This window comes from Dendropsophus ebraccatus, chromosome 6, assembly GCF_027789765.1.
Source record: "Dendropsophus ebraccatus isolate aDenEbr1 chromosome 6, aDenEbr1.pat, whole genome shotgun sequence".
In the NCBI taxonomy this organism is placed as follows: domain Eukaryota; kingdom Metazoa; phylum Chordata; class Amphibia; order Anura; family Hylidae; genus Dendropsophus; species Dendropsophus ebraccatus.
Window position 1 is genome coordinate 130035645 of NC_091459.1, and position 19280 is coordinate 130054924.

The 19280-nt window shown below is 46.0% G+C and overlaps 1 protein-coding gene across 1 annotated transcript; it reads left to right on the top strand.

The window, feature by feature from the left end:
* Positions 1 to 1998: 1998 nt before the first annotated feature.
* Positions 1999 to 18468, top strand: EFHC1 (EF-hand domain containing 1). Its single transcript, XM_069974050.1, has 10 exons — positions 1999 to 2167; positions 4927 to 5148; positions 5987 to 6274; positions 7196 to 7345; positions 8635 to 8827; positions 10885 to 11105; positions 14932 to 15072; positions 15478 to 15691; positions 16054 to 16195; positions 18323 to 18468. The coding sequence occupies exons 1-10, from the start codon at positions 2105 to 2107 to the stop codon at positions 18351 to 18353; spliced, it is 1665 nt and encodes a 554-aa protein (XP_069830151.1). The 5' UTR covers positions 1999 to 2104; the 3' UTR covers positions 18354 to 18468.
* The last annotated feature ends 812 nt before the right edge of the window (positions 18469 to 19280 follow it).

Here is a 19280-nt window from a genome sequence, read left to right on the forward strand (position 1 = left end):
CTGATTCACTCTCAAACCATTTGGTTCAGCAGTTCATCTAGTTCATTTAGTTCACAGGTCCCATGATGCCTCTCTCTATCAGCTCCTCATAGGATATGGCTGGAGAATCAGCAGGCTGTTTTAGAGAAAGATTTTTTTGCCCCCATAGCAACCAATCACAGCTCAGCTTTCTGATATTGCTCTGACAAGTGAGAGAACTGGAGAATGATGAAAGTTAAACATTTTTAAAAAAAAGTAAGCTTTCCAGTACTTATCAGTTGCTGTATGCCCTACATGAAGTAATGTAATCTTCCCAGTCTGACACAGAGCTCCTTGCAACATGACATTCTGTAGGGCATACAGCAGCTGATAAGTACTGGGAGGCTTGAATATTTAAAAAAGAAAAAAAAGGAAATTACTAACTTGAATAAATAACTTTTGAATTTATTTTCTCCAGAGTACCCCTTTAACAAAAGTTTGTTATATAATGATCAGATGTATTAACTATATCTGATGATTTTAACAAGACTATAACTCCTCCTAGGAGCTACAGCTTCTGTGTATATACTTTTCATCGATTGTTGTTTATATCATTATGTGCCATCTAGTGGAGGCTGTCTGTATTTCTACAATTTTACATACTTTCATTAGCACTTTGTATGCATGTGCAATATATGATCCTATAAAGTATATTTATATGTCCCCTCACTGTTTGTTTGTCCATCTGTTTGGTTCTGCTTCACTCCCTTCATTTTTAATGAATTTTATCAAATATGAATTATCTAAATAAAGGTTTTTGATAATATTTACTTGTGATTGTCCTGCATTTTCTGATCCTTCATTGGATTTTCTTTTTTTGTGGTGTTTGTAGTTAATATGGCAGTGGATGCATTGCTGCATAACATTGCCATTCAGGGTTTGGGGAAAGCTAGGTGTCCTGAATGTTATTTGCTGAGCCATATACTATATATCTAGACGGGTTTCTGGGAAAGCTGGGTGTCTTGACATAGAGCATTGATGTCTGACTACATAGTTACTTTACTACTCAGGATTCTAGGAAATCTGGGTGTCCTGAATGGGAGTTACTGAGCCATATACTATATAACTAGACGGGTTTCTAGGAAAGCTGGGTGTCCTGACATATTTCTGTTAAAGAGCAGTGATGTATATAACTGCATAGGTACTTTGCCAAATAGGATTCTGGGAAAGCTGAGGTATCCGGAATGTGATTTATTGAGCCATATTCTATATAACTAGACAGATTTCTAGGAAAGCTGGGTGTCCTGACATAGATCAGTGATGTATGACGGCTTAGGTACTTTACCATTCAGGGTTCTGGGAAAGCTGGGTGTCCTGAATGTGATTTACTGAGCCATATACTATATAACTAGAAGGGTTTCTAGGAAAGCTGGGTGTCCTGACATAGAGCAATGATATATAACTGCATAGTTACTTTACCATTCAGGGTTCTGGGAAAGCTGGGTATCCTGAATGTGATTTACTGAGCCATATACTATATAACTAGACGGGTTTATAGGAAAGCTGGGTGTCCTGACATAGAGCAATGATATATAACTGCATAGTTACTTTACCATTCAGGGTTCTGGGAAAGCTGGGTGTCCTGAATGTGATTTACTGAGCCGTATTCTATATAACTAGACAGATTTCTAGGAAAACTGGGTGTCCTGACATAGATCAGTGATGTATGACGGCATAGTTACTTTACCATTCAGGACTCTGGGAAAGCTGCATGTGTTGAATGATACTACTTATACAATGAGGGGATGTCTAAAAGCAGAAATAGACATTTTGGCATTCAGGTCTCTAGAAAAGCTGGGTCTCTTAGATATCCAGCTAGAGAGGCATGGCTGCACAATTGGATGGATGTGTCCTTTGGGAAAGCTGGGTGACCCCTAAGTGTTCTCACATTGCACAGGCTCAGTATACGGGAATACCCTGTGTATACAGGAATCCCAGGATGACACTCAGTGGAGTCATGTGACCAGGGAGTGTTTACCGTCACTATGGAGACCAGAGTCATGTCTGACCGTTGCCTGGAGACAGAACAAGCCGCAGAGAGGCAGCCGGGTCCATAGACTGGAGGGAGAGAGACGCTGGAGGGATCATGTCCTCTCATCCTGTACATGGGCTGCCATTCCTGCCCGGGAACACCTACCGGGATCCTACCGTAAGTAACCACGCTATATACTCACAGAATACGCTGTATACTCACAGAATACGCCGTATACTCACAGAATACGCTATATACTCACAGAATACGCTGTATACTCACAGAATACGCTATATACTCACAGAATACGCTATATACTGACAGAATACGCTGTATACTCACAGAATACGCTATATACTCACAGAATACGCTATATACTCAGAATACGCTGTATGCTCACAGAATACGATATATACTCACAGAATACGCTATATACTCACAGAATACGCTGTATACTCACAGAATACACTATATACTCACAGAATACGCTGTATACTGACAGAATACGCTGTATACTCACAGAATACGCTATATACTCACAGAATACGCTATATACTGACAGAATACGCTATATACTCACAGAATACGCTATATACTCAGAATACGCTGTATGCTCACAGAATACGATATATACTCACAGAATACGCTGTATACTCACAGAATACGCTATATACTCACAGAATACGCTATATACTCACAGAATACGCTGTATACTCACAGAATACGCCGTATACTCACAGAATACGCCGTATACTCACAGAATACGCTGTATACTCACAGAATACGCTATATACTGACAGAATACGCTATATACTGACAGAATACGCTGTATACTCACAGAATACGCTGTATACTCACAGAATACGCTGTATACTCACAGAATACGCTATATACTCTCAGAATACGCTATATACTCACAGAATACGCTATATACTCTCAGAATACGCTATATACTCTCAGAATACGCTATATACTCACAGAATACGCTATATACTCACAGAATATGCTGTATACTCACAGAATACGCTATATACTCACAGAATACGCTGTATACTCACAGAATACGCTATATACTCACAGAATACGCTGTATAATCACAGAATACGCTATATACTCACAGAATACGCTATATACTCACAGAATACGCTGTATACTCACAGAATACGATATATACTCACAGAATACGCTGTATACTCACAGAATACGCTATATACTCACAGAATACGCTGTATACTCACAGAATACGCTATATACTCACAGAATACGCTGTATACTCACAGAATACGTTGTATACTCACAGAATACGCTATATACTCACAGAATACAATGTATCCTCACAGAATACGCCGTATACTCACAGAATACGCTATATACTCACAGAATACACTATATACTCACGGAATACGCTGTATACTCACAGAATACGCCGTATACTCACAGAATACGCTATATACTCACAGAATACGCTGTATACTCACAGAATACGTTATATACTCACAGAATACGCTGTATACTCACAGAATACGTTATATACTCACAGAATACTCTATATACTCACAGAATACGCTGTATACTCACAGAATACGCTGTATACTCACAGAATACGTTATATACTCACAGAATACGCTATATACTCACAGAATACAATGTATCCTCACAGAATTCGCTGTATACTCACAGAATACGCTATATACTCACAGAATACGCTATATACTCACAGAATACACTATATACTCACAGAATACGCTGTATACTCACAGAATACGCTATATACTCACAGAATACGCTATATACTCACTTGTGGCAGACGGACTGGTGCTTTTTATTAACAGTTTTAGGTTCCATATAGGGATGGTCCGAACCCTCCAAGGTTCGGGTTCGTATGAACCCGAACGCTCGGCATCAGATTCACGCTGTCTGGCCGCTCCGTGGAGCAGGTGGATACAGCGGGAGGACCGCCTGGAAAACTGGCCTATGGCTATGGCTGTATCCCAGTTTTCCAGGCGATCCTCCCGCTGGATCCACCCTCTCCACGAAGCGGGCAGACAGCGGGAATCATTACCGAGAGTTCGGGTTCGTACGAACCCGAACCAAACTCGGTTCGGACCATCTCGGTCAGCCCTGTCCCTGTAAGACAGGTGTAGGGAACCTCGGCCCTCCAGCTGTTGCAAAACTACAACTCCCATCATGCCAAGGTTCCCTAGCCCTGCTGTAAGGCCTTGTTCACACTGCAAACTGAAGAGGAGAAACATTCCTCATTAAAGTTAATGGGAGATGAGTTTTTCATCCAAAATCGTGATGATTTGGGTTTGGAAATTGGCGCAAATTCTACATCCACAGTGTGGACATGCCCTAAGAGCGCACTGTCTGATCCCACCACCATGCTGTGCCATCCAGGGTGGGCGTGCGGCAGAGATAGACTATATACAGATCCTTTCTGTGTTTTTAATCCACTCCTGGTTTTGGTTGCAATATGAGAACCACAATACTGACTGAAATATACGTAGTGTGAACCCAGCCTTAGGCCATGTTCAGATGTGGTAAAACAGCAGCCATTCTGTGACACGGCCGTGTCACAGAACGGCTGCTGTCTGAGATGTTCAACCCAGCCGGTACTGCACTTCTTTTAAATTGGAATATGGGCAAACTCAAATTTGTGTGCCCGCGCTCCAATTAGCCATAGCAGACAATGTAAAGTACGGCCGGAGGCCTTCTTTATATTGTGTGCACAGTCTGTTTTGTGCAGGGGGTGTTCAATGAATAGCGGCTACTCAAAATAGACATGGGATTTTTCTGTGCAGACGCATGGAATCCCAACCAGAATGTATACAGTGTGTATAGACCCCAGACGGTATTCCGTAGGGGTTAATGCGATCAATACTGTGTCTAGTGTGAGCACCATATATGTTTTACTAACATTTCTTTCCTGTTAACAGAAATCTGCATTCCACCGCACTCAGACCCTGACGTATCGTAACGGCTACAGTCGGCCTGTGCTTCCCACTGTAGGGATCGGTAGGGATCCAATCACAGCCAACCAGCTGTCACAAGCTGAACTAGATGAACTCGCCAACAAAAGACCCACTCTAACCTATGGGCAGGTAAAGCAAGCCCCGCAATCCAGCTTCATCCCCTCCTTCGTGGTGTTCGACAAAAAGGTAAATCAACATATAGTATATATATATATATATATATATATATATATATGTATATGCACAAGCCAAAAAGACAGAAATGGCTGCACATCGCACCCATGGCTGACACGAAAGCTTATTCAGCTACATTTAAAACCAACATCAGAAGTTAGTATATAATTTGGCCAAACCATAGTGCCTCATGTACCACGTGCAGGTCTTCTGATACACATGAGTCCCTAACCAAAAAACATCACCGTGACGGTCAGTGACCACAATCCCCGCAAAACGTGCGCAAGCAGAGAAGGGGGGCCACGGAATGGCCCTACAACCCCATTGTCACAGGACCAGACCCTAAAAGGCCCCCCCAGACCCCACAGAAGACCTGCACGTATCAGAAGACCTGCACGTGGTACATGAGGCAATATGGTTTGGCCAGATTATATACTAACTTCTGATGTTGGTTTTAAATGTAGCTGAATAAGCTTTCGTGTCAGCCATGGGTGCGATGTGCAGCCATTTCTGTCTTTTTGGCTTGTGCATGTATATATGTATATGTGTGTATTTTTTTCTTGTTTTTATATGGTTTACTTTCACTTTAAGTGGAGATGAGATCATTTTGCTATTTTTTTTTGTGCCTATAGCAGGCATGGGGAACCTCAGCCCTGCAGCTGTTGCAAAACTACAATTCCCATCATGCCTGGACAGCCTGTCCAGGCATGATGGGAATTGTAGTTTTGCAACAGCTGGAGTGCCAAAGGTTCCCCATCCCTAATCTATAGCATTTGTGGAACTTCAACACCCAACATGCCCAGCCAGCAGCAGGTTAGTGTAAATTCTCCAAATAATTTTTCGCCCTTAGGTGTTAAAATTTGACGCCTACTTCAAAGAAGGCGTCCCCGTCTCCCAAGAGGAGCGCTACAGGGTGCGGAAAGTGAGTGTGTATTACTACCTGGAAGACGACACTATATCCGTGGTGGAGCCCCTGGTGGAGAACTCCGGAATACCTCAAGGCACCTTTATAAAGAGACAGAGACACCCTAAAAATGACAACGGGGATCACTACCACTGGAAGGATCTCAACGTGGGCATCAACATCACCCTGTACGGACGGACCTTCCGTATCGTCAGCTGCGACAAATTTACTCAGGTAATAAGCCAAAAGAGGCAAGGGTCTAATAATAATTTAAAAAAATCATAGTTATTATAGACAGCAGAAACAGACATGGTCATCTAATTGATGGATTGTTTCTTAAATTAGGCCCCTTAAAGGGGAATTCATTATTATGGGGGATGGGGTACTCCATGTCACTTTTGTGCAAATAAGGAAATACTGACATTTTACGTGTCAATTACACGATGACAAAGTTGCAGGCATCTCCCATTAAACTATATGTTAGTTACACCACACTGCGACTTTGATGCAAAATATTATTCGTCTCACTGCTTCCTTATAGATGCAAGCTAAGGCTAGGTTCACACTGCGTTTTTGCGATCCGTTTTTTTTTCATCCTTTTGCATTTGTGTGCATCCGTTTTTCCATTGACTTCCATTATAAAAAAAAAACGGATCAAAACGGATCCGTTTTGTTTTTATGGACACAAAACGCAAAAGTAGCGTAAAAGAAAAAAGTATCCGTTTTGATCCGTTTTTTTTTTTTATAATGGAAGTCAATGGAAAAACGGATGCTCACAAATGCATCCGTTTTTTTTCAACTGTTTTTTTTTTTGCAAAAAACAGATGAAAAAAATGGATTGCAAAAACGCATTGTGAACCTAGCCTTAGCTTGCATCTGTGGGGAAGCAGTGAGACAAATAATATTTTGCATCAAAGTCGCAGTGTGGTGCAACTAACATATAGTTTAATGGCTGCCTGCAACTTTGTCATCGTTTAATTGACACGTACAATGTCAGTATTTCCTTAGCAAAAAAATGACATGGAGTATCCCATCCCCCATAATAATGAATTCCCCTTTAAGGGGCCTAATTTAAGAAACAATCCATCAATTAGATGACCATATCCATTTCTGCTATCTACACAGTCTTCAATGATTTGTTGTCATCTTACACAGGATTTCTTAGAAAGTGAAGGCATCGAACTGAACCTGCCAGAAGGAATCCCTCCTGATCCCTACACTGAGCTCCGCAGAGAGCCGGACCGCACCTACACCACCCCGTCTGACTTTGATAAACTCAAGCAATTCCTAACCATGGACCGCAAGGTAACATTCATTATAAATACAGCAGAATTACTTAAATGGGCACTGTCACTGAAAAGAACAGGCATGTCAAAAGCTATTGATCACAGCAGGTCTCACTGCTGACACCCGCTCTGATCAGAAGGTATAGCCGGGGAGACATCGCAGCCGCAGCGCCATCCACTCCCTGACCGGCCCCTGATTTCATCAATATTTTTTTAATAGACTTTCTTTGAGAAAATATTGACGTACTGCGCGACCAGTCGGAGAGTTGATTGCATTGTGGGCTTTTTCCCCGGCTATGTCAACGGTTATTTTTAGTGACAGGTAAGGGGAGCTGTCGGCTCAATATCATGCTCAAAGCTCAAGAGATGGGCAGATAACCCAGAGAGATAAAACCAATGACACCTGTCTCTTAGCCTATGACTCTTTGCAATTTTATAAAATCATGTTTTTCTTCCAAGCTTAAGAGCCGTAGAGGCTGGGCTGAGCTGCGGCATGCACGCCTCCTCCCTCCCCCACCCCTCCATGCTTGGCACTGAGCCTTGTACATCAATCAGGCTGATCAGAGAGGGAGTAGGTGTGTCTTCTGCATCTCAGCCCGACTTCTTTGACACTTGAGCTTAGAAGGAAAAAATGATTTTATAACTTTACAAACAGCCAACAACTAAGTGACATGTATCATTTGTTTTATCTCCCTATGAGCTATGTACCCATTTCTGGAAAGGATGACGATGAGTTGTCATGGCAGTTAGGGGCCTTAAGAAGGTTGTCAGGTCTTTCATTTCATCTGTGTATGCCCCTTAGGCCCCCCCCTGAAGCATAATACACTGAAACGGTTTAATAATGGGACTAAATGAAATGTAAAAAAAAAAAAAAATGGGAAAGGAGGTAAAATGTATCCCTTACAAATGTAAGTATTAAGAAAAAAATGTAAGTATTAAGAAAAACTACTCAATGTGTATAGCTGCAGCCGTGAGGACTCACAATATAAAAACTATTTGTTGTTTAATAATATTCCCTGAGCTCCCTCTAGTGGTGGCTGTGGGTATTTGGAGCTCTGGATCAGGGAAATGCAGTTTAGACACATAATGGCGGAGATTTATCCAACATGGTGTAAAGTGAAACTGGCTCAGTTGCCCCTAGTAACCAATCAGATTCCACCTTTAATTCCTCACAGACTCTTTGGAAAATGAAAGGTGGAATCTGATTGGTTGCTGGGGGCAACTGAGCCAGTTTCACTTTACACCATGTTGGATAAATCTCCCCCATATTGTGTAACATCTTATTTCCATACGCTTGTACATTTGCAGGTCCTGCGGTTTTTCTCGCTCTGGGATGACTCGGACAGCATGTTTGGAGAGACCCGGCCGGTTATTATACACTATTATCTGATGGATGACACCGTAGAGGTCCGGGAGGTCCACGAGAGAAATGACGGGAGGGATCCCTTCCCTGTACTGATGAAGAGACAGCGCTTACCGAAATCTGTGAAGGATCTAAAAGGTGAGAACAATGTATCCCATCTACAAAGGAAGATTGCAGCTATCTGGTTATACCAATCCTGACCCCATAAACAGGGAGAATCATTTGGCAATATGGTGTAATAAGGAGGAAACATTCAGTACAGAGAGTACTATACATCCTATCTATACGGAGGTAGTATACACTATAGAGAGTACTACATCATCCTATCTATATGGAGGTAGTATACACTATAGAGAGTACTATATCATCCTATCTATATGGAGGTAGTATACACTATAGAGAGTACTATATCATCCTATCTATATGGAGGTAGTATACACTATAGAGAGTACTATATCATCCTATCTATACGGAGGTAGTATACACTATAGAGAGTACTACATCATCCTATCTATATGGAGGTACTATACACTATAGAGTATTATATCATCCTATCTATATGGAGGTAGTATACACTATAGAGAGTACTACATCATCCTATCTATATGGAGGTAGTATACACTATAGAGAGTACTACATCATCCTATCTATATGGAGGTAGTATACACTATAGAGAGTACTACACTCACCGGCCACTTTATTAGGTACACCTGCCCAACTGCACGTTACCACTTAATTTCTAATCAGCCAATCACATGGCGGCAACTCAGTGCATTTAGGCATGTAGACATGGTCAAGACAATCTCCTGCAGTTCAAACTGAGCATCAGTATGGGGAAGAAAGGTGATTTGAGTGCCTTTGAACGTGGCATGGTTGTTGGTGCCAGAAGGGCTGGTCTGAGTATTTCAGAAACTGCTGATCTACTGGGATTTTCACGCACAACCATCTCTAGGGTTTACAGAGAATGGTCCGAAAAAGAAAAAACATCCAGTGAGCGGCAGTTCTGTGGGCGGAAATGCCTTGTTGATGCCAGAGGTCAGAGGAGAATGGGCAGACTGGTTCAAGCTGATAGAAAGGCAACAGTGACTCAAATAGCCAACCGTTACAGCCAAGGTAGGCAGAAGAGCATCTCTGAACGCACAGTACGTCGCACTTTGAGGCAGATGGGCTACAGCAGCAGAAGACCACACCGGGTGCCACTCCTTTCAGCTAAGAACAGGAAACTGAGGCTACAATTTGCACAAGCTCATCGAAATTGGACAGTAGAAGATTGGAAAAACGTTGCCTGGTCTGATGAGTCTCGATTTCTGCTGCGACATTCGGATGGTAGGGTCAGAATTTGGCGTCAACAACATGAAAGCATGGATCCATCCTGCCTTGTATCAACGGTTCAGGCTGGTGGTGGTGTCATGGTGTGGGGAATATTTTCTTGGCACTCTTTGGGCCCCTTGGTACCAATTGAGCATCGTTGCAACGCCACAGCCTACCTGAGTATTGTTGCTGACCATGTCCATCCCTTTATGACCACAATGGACCCAACATCTGATGGCTACTTTCAGCAGGATAATGCGCCATGTCATAAAGCTAGAATCATCTCAGACTGGTTTCTTGAACATGACAATGAGTTCACTGTACTCAATGGCCTCCACAGTCACCAGATCTCAATCCAATAGAGCATCTTTGGGATGTGGTGGAACGGGAGATTCGCATCATGGATGTGCAGCCGACAAATCTGCGGCAACTGTGTGATGCCATCAAGTTAATATGGACCAAAATCTCTGAGGAAGCTTCCAGCACCTTGTTGTATCTATGCCACCAAGAATTGAGGCAGTTCTGAAGGCAAAAGGGGGTCCAACCCGTTACTAGCATGGTGTACCTAATAAAGTGGCCGGTGAGTGTATATCATCCTATCTATATGGAGGTAGTATACACTATAGAGAGTACTATATCATCCTATCTATATGGAGGTAGTATACACTATAGAGAGTACTATATCATCCTATCTATATGGAGGTAGTATACACTATAGAGAGTACTATATCATCCTATCTATATGGAGGTAGTATACACTATAGAGAGTACTATATCATCCTATCTATATAGAGGTAGTATACACTGCAGAGAGTATTATATCATCCTATCTATATAGAGGCTGTATACGCTATAGAGAGTATTACGTCATCTTTTCCCCACAGACACCTTTCCAAAATGTGTCCTGGAAATCTCCGGTGAGGAGGTTACGGAGTGGTATTCCCCCCGGGATTTCGTTGTGGGTCAGCACGTCAACATCTTGGGGCGTAAGTTCTTCCTCTATGACTGTGATGACTACACCCGGGACTTCTATAAGGACAACCTTGGAATCCAAGACATAGTCCCCGCTGACGTCACGAAGAAGAAGGAGGAAGAAGTGAAACAGGTAGATCTATACAGCGAGGCCGTCCCTCACCTGGGAGTCATTGAGTTCTCTGATTCAGCCCTATCTGTAGCTTGTAAATCTGGGTCAGTATGGTCATCATTATAGAGAACTCTTCCCTGGAGCCCCTAATGGTAGGTCCTCCTCCTTATGATGGGCAGCCTCTCCTGTAACACTGGGCAGATTAGCAGTAAAGCTTCAGATGGAGCTGTAGTGGCGGCCATATTGGATTTAATTTACTTGCCAACTTTTCAGAAAGGACATCAGCGATCCTAACAATGTCTGCCGTATGTCTACTAAAATAGGAGAAAAGATGGCGGAGGACAGAACCTCATGTGATATTATAGATAACAACGTATCCTATAGGTATATTAGGGCTCTCACTTTACAGCCTCTTGGGCGTTGTGCATATCTCTCCAAATAAATGGGGTACAGTGGTCCAGGACCCCCCCCCAAATGCATACAGATATTCAGGTCAGGCGTAAAACACCACAGAGCAGACTTCCTTAAAGGGGTTGTCCAGCGAAAATCTTTTTCTTTCAAATCAACTGATTTACTAATAATTTACTTCTATTAAAAAATCTCAAGTCTTCCCATACTTATTAGCTGCTGTATGTCCTACAGGAAATGTTGTTTTATTGTCAGTCTGACACAGTGCTCTCTGCTGACATCCCTGGCCGAGATAGGAACTTTGTCTCGGTTTTCTATAAATCCCCATTGAAAACCTCTCCTGCTCTGAACATCGAAAATCGAATTTAAAAAATAAAATCATTAGATGCGGGCGCGCGGGCGGGCTGCTCGCATCCTCCAGCTACTGAAACAGTGAGAGGAGCGAGAGCGTCCAGCAGTCTATGCAGAGCGGCCAGTAGCGCCCTATGCCCCCGCCCCCATAGCCGGATGTGTACACACGCTCCCTCCCGGCCACACATGGAGGTCCCCGGAGGAGGCTGCAGGGACTGAAGCATCGGGTGATAGTGTTGCTGAGGTTATTGGAGCTGTACCACAGCGACACTATCACCCGATGCTTCAGTCCCTGCAGCCTCCTCCGAGGACCTCCATGTGCGGCTGCGAGGTGATATTCATCCCGCTATGGGGGCGGGTCAGCTGCGGGGAGTATGTGCGGGCGGGAGGAGATCGTAAGTGCGGGTGGTGAGCGCCCGGGCAGAGGGGGTACACCAGGTATGTTCCCTCCTGCCCCGGTCTGCCCCATGCTCCCACCGATCTTCCCTGTGCTCCCCCAGGTCTGCCCAATTCACCCCCCGATCTGCCCCATGCTCCCCCAGGTCTGCCCCATGCGTGCCCCATGCATGCTCCTCCTCCCCCCAGTGTGCCCCATGCATGCTCCCCCAGTGTGCCTTATGCATGCTCCCCCCCCAGTGTGCCCCATGCATGCTCCCCCTCCCCCCAGTGTGCCTTATGCATGCTCCCCCCCCCAGTGTGCCCCATGCATGCTCCCCCTCCCCCCAGTGTGCCTTATGCATGCTCCCCCTTCCCCCAGTGTGCCCCATGCATGCTCCCCCTCCCCCCAGTGTGCCTTATGCATGCTCCCCCCCCAGTGTGCCCCATGCATGCTCCCCCAGTGTGCCTTATGCATGCTCCCCTAGTGTGCCTTATGCATGCTCCCCCAGTGTGCCTTATGCATGCTCCCCCCCCAGTGTGCCCCATGCATGCTCCCCCCCAGTGTGCCCCATGCATGCTCCCCCTCCCCCCAGTGTGCCCCATGCATGCTCCCCCTCCCCCCAGTGTGCCCCATGCATGCTCGCCCAGTGTGCCTTATGCATTCTACCCCCAGTGTGCCTCATGCATGCTCCCCCTCCCGTGTGCCTCATGCATTCTCCCCCTCCCCCCAGTGTGCCTCATGCATGCTCCCCCTCCCCCAGTGTGCCTCATGCATGCTCCCCCTCCCCCAGTGTGCCTCATGCATGCTCCCCCTCCCCCAGTGTGCCCCATGCATGCTCCCCCTCCCCCAGTGTGCCCCATGCATGCTCCCCCTCCCCCAGTGTGCCCCATGCATGCTCCCCCTCCCCCAGTGTGCCCCATGCATGCTCCCCCTCCCCCAGTGTGCCTTATGCATGCTTCCCCTCCCCCAGTGTGCCTCATGCATGCTCCCCCTCCCCAGTGTGCCCCATGCATGCTCCCCCAGTGTGCCCCATGCATGCTCCCCCTCCCCCAGTGTGCCTCATGCATGCTCCCCCTCCCCCAGTGTGCCTCATGCATGCTCCCCCTCCCCTCAGTGTGCCCCATGCATGCTACCCCCCCAGTTTGTTCCATGCATGCTCTCCCCCACCCAGTCTGCCTCATGCTCCCCCCCACCCAGTCTGCCTCATGCTCCCCCCCACCCAGTCTGCCTCATGCTCCCCCCAGTGTGCCCCATGCTCCCCCCAGTGTGCCCTATGCTCCCCCCAGTGTGCCCCATGCTCCCCCCAGTGTGCCCCATTCTCCCCCCAGTCTGCCCCATGCTCCCCCCAGTCTGCCCCATGCTCCCCCCAGTCTGCCCCATGCTCCCCCCAGTCTGCCCCATGCTTCCCCCCAGTGTGCCCCATGCTTCCCCCCCAGTGTGCCCCATGCTTCCCCCCCAGTGTGCCCCATGCTCCCCCCCCAGTGTGCCCCATGCTTCCCCCCCAGTGTGCCCCATGCTCCCCCCCCAGTGTGCCCCATGCTTCCCCCCCAGTGTGCCCCATGCTCCCCCCCCAGTGTGCCCCATGCTCCCCCCCCCAGTGTGCCCCATGCTTCCCCCCCAGTGTGCCCCATGCTCCCCCCCAGTGTGCCCCATGCTCCCCCCCCAGTGTGCCCCATGCTCCCCCCCCAGTGTGCCCCATGCTTCGCCATCCCCCTCCCCCTTTGTCTGCCCCATGCTCTCCCCCACCCAGTCTGCCCCATGCCCCTCCTAGTGTGCCCCATGCTCCCCACCAGTGTGCCCCATGCCCCCCCCAGTGTGCCCCATGCTTCGCCATCCCCCTCCCCCCAGTCTGCCCCATGCTCTTAGCTATGTCCCTGACCCTCATCTGTACCTGTACTACTACTACTGCACCCCTCATCTGTACTACTACTAATACACCCCTCATCTGTTCCTGTACTACTACACCCCTTATCCACTATACCTCCACTACTACTCCCTGCCTAGATGGAGGCACAAAGATGATCTCCTATACCATATGGGGCACAGAGTACATAGGGCACATATTTGGGAAAACTACTTATATGGGGCACAGAGTGGCGCAGAGAGGGCTTGTCTACTACATGGGGGCACATTAGGAGCACTGGTACACTGGGAAGCAATATAGTTGTCTCAAACATCACTAAAATAGTATCTGACACTGCAGGGAGAAAAATGTTCTGTTTATTTAGCTAAAAGAAAAAAAAAATCGAGATTTAAATCGAGAATCGTCCAAAAAATTTTAAAAATCGAGATTTTAATTTTTGGCCATATCGCCCAGCCCTAGCTCTAACATTGGGTATGGTACTAAAGAACCAATGCTGCATTACCAGACACAGCCACATGGACAAGAGTAGCGCTATGTCACTACTGGAGCCCCCAGTATTAAATCCTCAAAGCTACAAAACAATGATAATAAGTAGTAATAAGTGTACATGAATAACAATTGAAACCCAGTTTATATGTATCTAAAAAAATTATGCCTGACCTCATAAAAAACAAGCTCTCCTGCAGCCACATTGCCATATAATAATAATAATAATAATAATAATAATAATAATAATAATAATGATGTAAGGCTTTGGGGCAAACAAGAATACAATAGTTTGGTCTCTGTATACAGGATAAAGCCATTGCTCCCAGGTGACATGTTCCCCCTTCTCTCTCCTCTAGGACATCCCTCCGTACAACGGCTACGGTCTGCTGGAGGACTCTCTTCAGAACTGTCTCACTCTGATCCCAAAACCGCCCAAGAAAGACGTGATCAAGATGCTGGAGAACGACCACAAAGTCCTGAGATACGCAGCCTCCCTGGTACGCTTCTCTGTCCTATATACAACATACTTCCAGCTCAAGGGTGGGTCCCGGGGCCACAGATGCCAATGCTTCTGTACAGTCTGTATGGATAGAACATGCTCTTATATTCTGATGTATGGACACTGGTAAGTAAAAGATAATCAACCTTTGGTGGATTCCCCCAACCTATTTTCTAACTGGGCTTGGGGCCTCATCTTCATCTCTAATAAGAATGGGGTCTGACAACCACAACCTGTGAACCCTCTTTTCAGCCCCTTCCTGTTGTCAAGAAGATACCATTCAGAGAAAGAGGGGGGAGAACCACTGGGAAGTCTTACCAGAGCTTTGCAGTATTACAAGCACCCTCTGGCGGGGTCACTATCTACCCTTATAGCTATACCTAACCATCATATGTCTTCCTAGGACTCCATGAACCCTGAAGACAAAGGGCGCCGTTTCATCTTGTCCTATTACCTGTCCGATGACATGATCAGTATTTTTGAGCCACAAGTCCGCAACTCAGGAATCATCGGAGGGAAATTCTTAGAAAAGAGCAGAGTTCCCAAACCGGGCTCCTCTATGGACGATCCCATCTACTACAGCCCGGAGGACTTCACCATTGGCGGCGTTGTTGAAGGTGAGGCAGTTATCATCTATCAGTATGGACTCTCTGGGATGTTACATTGATTTGCCCTAGGGCAGCAGCAGTCGCCTGATACCGCCACTATGAGTAACCTGTATACAGTCTATGACCTACAGCAAGGGTAGGAAACCTTGGCTCTCCAGCTGTTGCAAAACTTATGCTTTGGCTGTCCAGGCATGATGGAAGTTGTAGTTTGGCAACAGCTGGAGAGCCAAGGTTCCCTACCCCTGACCTACAGGATCCATGTAAAGGGTGCTCCCCCTAGTGGCTGGAAGCTGACATTGTTTTTGCAGGAAAATTTATACCACAGTAGGTATGACTTTAACTTAGTGGTTAACTCCGCTCTGTCTGTTTAGTTTTCAGGCACCGCTTCATCATCACGGATGCAGACGAATACGTCCTAAACTACATCAGAGCCAACAAACTTCAGTTTCCTTGCGAATTGTTGACTTCATTGGAGAAACATTTCCAGTCGCGAGAGAGAGACACAGAGCTTGGGTAAGAAGTTAGGGACACGGCAAAAGTTTCGATCAGTTGGTGTTCACACCCTAATCGATCACTAGAGGCGGGAGAGTGTGGTACTAAAGAACTAATTTCTGCAGTTTCAGACACAGACACATGGACAAGTGTTATGTATATAGGATAAAGCATCTTCTCTCCTGGCTGTATACCATGTGACCATGTCACCTCAGCCCCATAGACAGCAAGGGAGAGGCACAGAGCCCGCCCGGCCCCCGGTGCAGCCCCTGGATACTTACCCTTTCCGGCAAGTCACGCTCCTGGAGACGGTCCCGGGACGTGCGTGCGTGCTCTGCGGAGATGAGTTCGATGCCCATAGAGAATGACAGCTCCAGTCATTCTCTATGGGCATCGGACTCATCACAGGTAATTTGCATACAGCGTGCTGATATCTTCATCCCGAGACCGGCTCCAGGAGCGTGACTCACCGGAAAGGGTAAGTATCCAGGGGCTGCACCGGGGGGTCGGGCGGGCTCTGTGTCCGCGTCCCCGGTGACAGGTTCCCTTTAAGTTTCTGTGACACAATATATCTCAAATACAACAGTAATGTATTTTATTAGGGCTGTATACAGCATATTCAACCCATCACCATGGATTGGACCATCGTGTCCCATACAAGGAATATTTTCAGTATTTCTAGGGAAAAACTCATTCCACATTGATCTGCATTGTGATTCCATATTGCGCACATAAAGCAAAACAACTTCATACAGCAACAAAAGAGTAGGGGCTCATGCACACTGAGCAATAGACGAGGAATTGAAGAGGAAAGATTTCTGCTTGAAATTCCTCTCCTATTCTGCTCTGGCAAAATAGTAGCAGAATTGGAGCTGAAATTGAGCGGAATTTGAGCAGAATTTCAAGCAGAATTCAAGCCCCATTGACTTCTATAGGATTCCTCTAGCAGATTATGAATAAGACGTGACCGGTCAATTCTTTGGGCGGGTTCAGACTACGAAATTCGCGTGGATAAAATCTGGCGGATTCTGTTGCCTGTACACGCTCACGGCCGCGCGCCTTTCCGCCGACTCCATAGACACCATTCTATGGGCCGACCGATTTCGCTATCTGCCGCAAGAATTGACGCGTCAATTCTTTTGGCGGAATGTGGAATCCACTCGTGCATGGAATGGTGTCTATGGCATGGGTGGAGAGGCGCACAGCCGTGAGCGTGTACAGGCAACGGAATCCGCCAGATTTTATCCACGCGAATTCCGTAGTCTGAACCCGCCCTTTGGGCAGATCTGCGGCAGAAAGTTCTGCTCGGGAATTCTGCAGTGTGAACGACAGAGCAGAAATCCCATTGAACACAATAGGACATTGCTCTGTTTATATTTTACGGGAGGATTTTTTAACAGAAATTAAGAGCGGATACCTCTTCAATTCCTCACCTACTGCTCAGTGTGCATGAGCCCTAATAAATCTGATTTGTGGTTCAGTTTCATCATTGATATCAGCAATAGCTTAGATGCTCCCTCTAGTGGCAATGTATGTAACTACAGGAGATCCTTACAACAGGGAAGAATTAGGGCTCACGCATACAGGCCTATTACGGCATCATATGAAACTTATAAAGCTGTACAGAGCTATTGAAGTCTATATAGGGCCCTAGTGGACTATGCAGGATATAGGCATGCCCCAACGTCTTCCTGCAGAACTTTACCTGGGCACTCAGTGCCTTTCCCTCCCCCACCTTCCAGTATTCCCCTATGTTCCCAGCAGTGAGCGCAGAGGATCTGGCAGACGTGGATTGGAAATGTAATCATTCCTGGACACTGAATCACCAGGGCTGGATGAAGCAAGCTCAGCACAGAGGAGTTATGGACAAATTTGGCTCTGCACTATAAATACAGAATCCAAACCACGGCCCTGACCGTCTCCGCCATCATCCCAGGGGCACAGTTTAGCTTCTACAGTTTTCCTGCACAGTATAACTTCTCTGCCGCATCCTGCATGTAATACGTTCACTGTCAGATTCCTGACACTATTGAACAGGAAGGGTGGTTTATAAAGCAGCACAGAGTATTTCAGGGATGCAGTGTGTTGATCTTGTTGCGGTCAGTAACACGTCCACCCATGAGATGTTACTTGTGTTTGCGTTCACAGGAGAATCGATGATCCAGAGAAGACAGCGTGATCTCCAGGAAGACATGACAAGGATCCCAGAAATCCCCCGGAGCGGGGAGAAAACCAGATGTTATTTATTTTACTTTCTCACTAAAAACTCTACAAAATAAAAGACCACAGAATGAGGTTATTGTGTCATTTCATCAGTGATCCAGGATAAGAAAAAACAAAAGCTACTTCTTTGCAAAAACAGCACCACCCCTGTCCTCAGGTTGTTTGTGGTATTACAATTTAGTACCATTCACTTCAATGAAACGAAGCAGCAAAAATCCACACCCACACTATAAACAGAAGAGGCCTTGTTTTGGAAAGAAAGCAGCCATGTTGTTCTAAGCCTGGACAACCCCTTTAAGAACTGTGAAAATCTAATTATGTAACTCTATATTATACAAATATTAAAAGGGGTTATCCAGACTTAGAAAAACATGTCTGCTTTCTTCCAGAAACAGCACCTCTCCAGCCCTCTGTTTGGGTGTGAGGTTTGGCGGCTCAGTCCCATTAAAGTAAATGGAGCGGAATTGTAATACCACACACAACCTGAGAACAGGGGTGGCACTGTTTTTGTAATCCTAGATAACCCTATTATTAAAGGAATAAAGAAATTCTCAGTTTGGGTGTGGTTTTGCAGGTGAATTGTATAACCACACACAACCTGAGGACAGGGGTGGTGCTGTTTTTGTAATCCTAGATAACCCTATTATTAAAGGAATAAAGAAATTCTCAGTTTGGGTGTGGTTTTGCAGGTGAATTGTATAACCACACACAATCTGAGGACAGGGGTGGTGCTGTTTAAATAAGAAAGTATCTGTTTTTTCCTTATCCTGGGTAACCCCTTTAAAGTGACTGTACCACCAGGCCCAGGCAGAAGCACTGGAAGCGGGCCGACCCACCCTTAGTGGGAAGAAACCCCAGCCCCTCCATGATGTGACTCCATTAG

Bases quoted from the DNA above. Each gene is read 5' to 3' on its own strand.
- EFHC1 (XM_069974050.1), top strand. From the start codon at position 2,105: ATGTCCTCTCATCCTGTACATGGGCTGCCATTCCTGCCCGGGAACACC. The intron at 5,149-5,986 runs GTAAATCAACAT...TTTCGCCCTTAG, and splicing joins TCGTGGTGTTCGACAAAAAG to GTGTTAAAATTTGACGCCTA. The intron at 11,106-14,931 runs GTAGATCTATAC...TCTCTCCTCTAG, and splicing joins AGGAGGAAGAAGTGAAACAG to GACATCCCTCCGTACAACGG.